General features: G+C 40.8%; 1 protein-coding gene across 1 annotated transcript in view; it reads right to left on the reverse strand.

Moving 5' to 3' along the window:
• Nucleotides 1-3723, reverse strand: part of Cntnap2 (contactin associated protein like 2) — a 1699165-nt gene that overhangs the window by 1613339 nt on the left and 82103 nt on the right. Inside the window, 1 exon segment of the mRNA XM_012514194.2 lies at nucleotides 1817-2010. Coding sequence (XP_012369648.1) covers nucleotides 1817-2010 — 194 coding nt within the window.

Here is a 3723-nt window from a genome sequence, read left to right on the forward strand (position 1 = left end):
TCTCTCTCTCTCTCTCTCTCTCTCTCTCTCTCTCTCTGTCTCTGCTGGATGTCAATCAATTAAAGTCACCTCTAGTTTCCTCTTCTATAACTGTTTTCCCTATAAGCTGTCTTACCACACATTGGAGCAAATCTAAACTATGTCCTCAATGTGAGGGCCACATGTTAAAGTCATCTGGAGAGCTTTAGAAGTCACAATGCTCCTTTACTTGAGAGCAACTAAATCCATATCTGTCTCAATAGGATATTAGTACCTGCATGTTTCAGAGCTCTGTAGGTGAAGCTACTGTTAAGAAAGAAAAAAAAAAGAGGCTATTTTCTGTCCAGGGTTAAGAAGCACTTTTCTGTAACTAGGCCAGGAGCTTCAAATTATCTTAATTATGAAATGAAGACTTTCCATAAAAAGATATTTCCTTTACCATTTGCTTCTTATACATTATACATTCGAATGTACACATATTCTTAGTGTGCAATTATGTCTTGAATGGAGTTATTTGTAAAGTACTACTTAGACAGGCACAGCTGACTGTGCAGAGATTAGATCCTTACTTCACATGATAGCTGCTATCATTAGATCCTAATGTGGAGAGGAACACCCAAGCCAAGGTTTCTAAACGCTGGAAAGAGAAAAACTATGTAAGTGCTTTTAAAATATAAATGATTTAGCTGAAAATATGCAACACTCTTGCAATACTCTGCATAATACTGTGGACAGAACTTTAAACATCGATCATTTCTCCTCCTGCTTTTTTCCCTCCTTTTTTGCCTCCTCCTACTCCTTCTCTTCCTCTTCCTCTTTCTCCTTCCTCTTCACCACTATCACCAATGCCTATCTTCCTTTTTTTTCCCCAATATTTATGACTTCACTTGATTTTGGTGATAGCTATTTATTCCCCTGTACTTAGGACAAGGTCTACAGGGCCTACAGCATCTTGCTATGTAGATCAGACTCATAGTAATTCTCCTGTTTTCAGCCCCCCCCCCCCAAGCACTGGGATTACAGGCATGTGTCACCATGCCCCATCTCAATTACCATCTCAGCAAGCCCTGCGGGCAGGCCTGGCACAACATGCCCAGGTTCGAACCCTGGCTGCTGCGCTTTGCCCAAGCAGGTGCTTTAGTCCACTCAGCTATCAGGCCGGCCCTGGTGATATCTATTTCTTTTTAAAGTTAAACTACAATAGATGCCTTAAAATTTAGCATGAAGTAATCTATTCAAATGAACTTAACAGAGGATTGAATATTTCTGCTTTTGTATTTAATTGAGACATTTTTAAGAGTACATGGATAAAATTTTGTGTTTTCCTCTGACGGTAAAATAATCAGAGATAAATATGCATCTGTAAAATGATTTTACAATGCCACTGTAATATGGCAACCCTATCTTTAACCACGTATCTCTGCTCCTGTGTTCCTGTTTTCTGCATCCCTTTAATGTCTCGTTTCAGCTATAGATCTCATTCTTCGACAAAGTTGTCAGTATTACCAGTCTTGTTTTCTCCTGACACGATTCTTATTTCATTGTTCTGGGTAGGACTAGCACACGTATACTTCAAAACTTCTTTAGCTAAGTGCACAACCCATGTTAAGACCATTGCCCCACTGAGTAGAAATTGCAGCCTAAGAAAATGTTCTTCCATGCTCAAAAAATAAGTAACAAACAAATGATTTCTCCAACCACTCTCGATAGATAAAAACTGACAACTCCGTATAGCTCAGAGGATAAGGGCTGGTAATGTTTTGACATGTGAATCATCTACCATTTCCAAATATATGCAACTCCATTCTGCATCATTACCCTTCTGACAGTGACTTACCCAGATGTTCCCATCTTGATGGTAGGGCTTCCAGTTCCTCCCTGTGTCACTGTACAGCATGCGATACTGGGTCACCCAGTCTGAGCTGCTGTACCTTCCTTGGGTCCCAATGGCACTGATCTGCTTCCGATTGCCAAAGTCGACCTGAAGCCATTGGTAGTGGTCACTGTCTGATGGGGACCATCCTCCAGCACCTGAAGAGGGCACAGCAAGAGGGAGAGAAACAATGTTCAAGTTGAACTGCTACACTTGGAAGCAGATTATTTTGCCTATCTTAATTGGCCTTGTCAGTGCAGGATTCCATAGCTGTACCATACAGTGTCCTTAGACACCACTGGGACTTCAACTAATATTCTTCCAGCTAGGTAACATTGATTCTTTAACCTCTTTACGGTGTAATTATGCGCTCATTTTCTACTGAGCAAATGTCTCCATAATTCGTCAATTAGATCTTATTAGTGTATGTCAAAGTCTAATTGGCTGAGGGTTGATCAATTTACAGTGAACTCTTTAGCTGCAATCTCTTGAAAAAAATTTGTATCTAAATCTTCTTATAAATGAAAGAAAAGCTAAGTACACTCAATTGTCAAATGTATTTCACCCTAAGAAGTGCAAAGTTCAAAAATATTAGTACTGTAGGTCTTAAAATGAGGCCTAATCTTACATTAAACCCCTGAACTCATAGGAAGTCAGATGTATAGGCTATCTGCAAGCATGTATCACATCAGAGATATGGAATTAAAATATTTCTAGAAGTATAATTAGAATTACTAAATAAATGTAAATAATTTTAGTAAAATATTATATTCGATTGGCAAATAGTGAGAACATCCAAATACTTCCCAGAAAAAAGGCATTAATATAGAACAAAAAGACTTATTTTTTAGTACTATTTAATGATGGCTGCATACAAAGGAATGAAAAATTACCCAATATATGGCACATAAATATATATGTTCCATGGTTTTGTAATAAGGAATTTAAAGGCTGACGAAATAGTTTCAATGATGTCTTGTAACAGATATCATTTTGTCAGTCACTATGGACCTCTCATGGGCTTGACAACGTGTGTGTGTGCTATGCCTGGGTACAAAGGGTCCCAACAACCATCACCTGGGTAGAAGGTGGGTGTCATGTGTATCCATGGGTTCATTACTGAGGGTTTCAGAGCTGATCGTGCTTTTAGGGCACTGGGCCTGGCTGGAGGTGTGTCACTGGGGTGTGACCTGGGAGCAAGTCCTCCTGTATGTGGCTCCTCTCTGTCTCTCTGCTGCATGGCTGCTGTGGGTCTACCAGAGGCAGACCTTCTCTTCTACCAGATTCCTCGGCCATCCTGTTACTTCTGGGAGTTGCCCCACACGAACCAAAGTAATCTTCTCAGACTTTAAGTTGTGTCCCAAAGATGAGAAAGTAACTGAGACGACAATGGCTTTGTTTAATCTCCAGGTACGATGAAATAGCTCCTTAAATAATTACTAGACTAACAAACAAGCACATGAAATGCCAGTTTTCAGGGACTGTCTAATGGCAGAGCAGAAACCTGACCCTCAAGCCATGATAAACGAGATGAGACAAGCTCTAGGGGGAGGCTAGGTCCATTAGACCCTGCCTAGTTTGGATCATCATGTCCCTGTGCTCATACGTAGGAGGCTTGGTTCTCAGGCTGTGCTATTAACAGGTAGCAGTAAGCACTGTGGGCTGAGGCTTAGCAGAAAGTCCTCTGCTCATCCGTCGTGAACCCTTAAAGGGGAGGGTGGCCCTCCAGCCACTTCCTGTGCCTGTCTCTCTCCCTGGTGGCTGGAAATGATAACGTTCTATTGCATTATCCCTCATGATGGATGTCACAGGCGCAAAACAAAAGGGTTAGATCACCATGAACTGAAATAATAAACTTATCAGCTGAAGTA

This window comes from Octodon degus, unplaced genomic scaffold (assembly GCF_000260255.1).
Source record: "Octodon degus isolate 3935 unplaced genomic scaffold, OctDeg1.0 scaffold00027, whole genome shotgun sequence".
NCBI lineage: Eukaryota > Metazoa > Chordata > Mammalia > Rodentia > Octodontidae > Octodon > Octodon degus.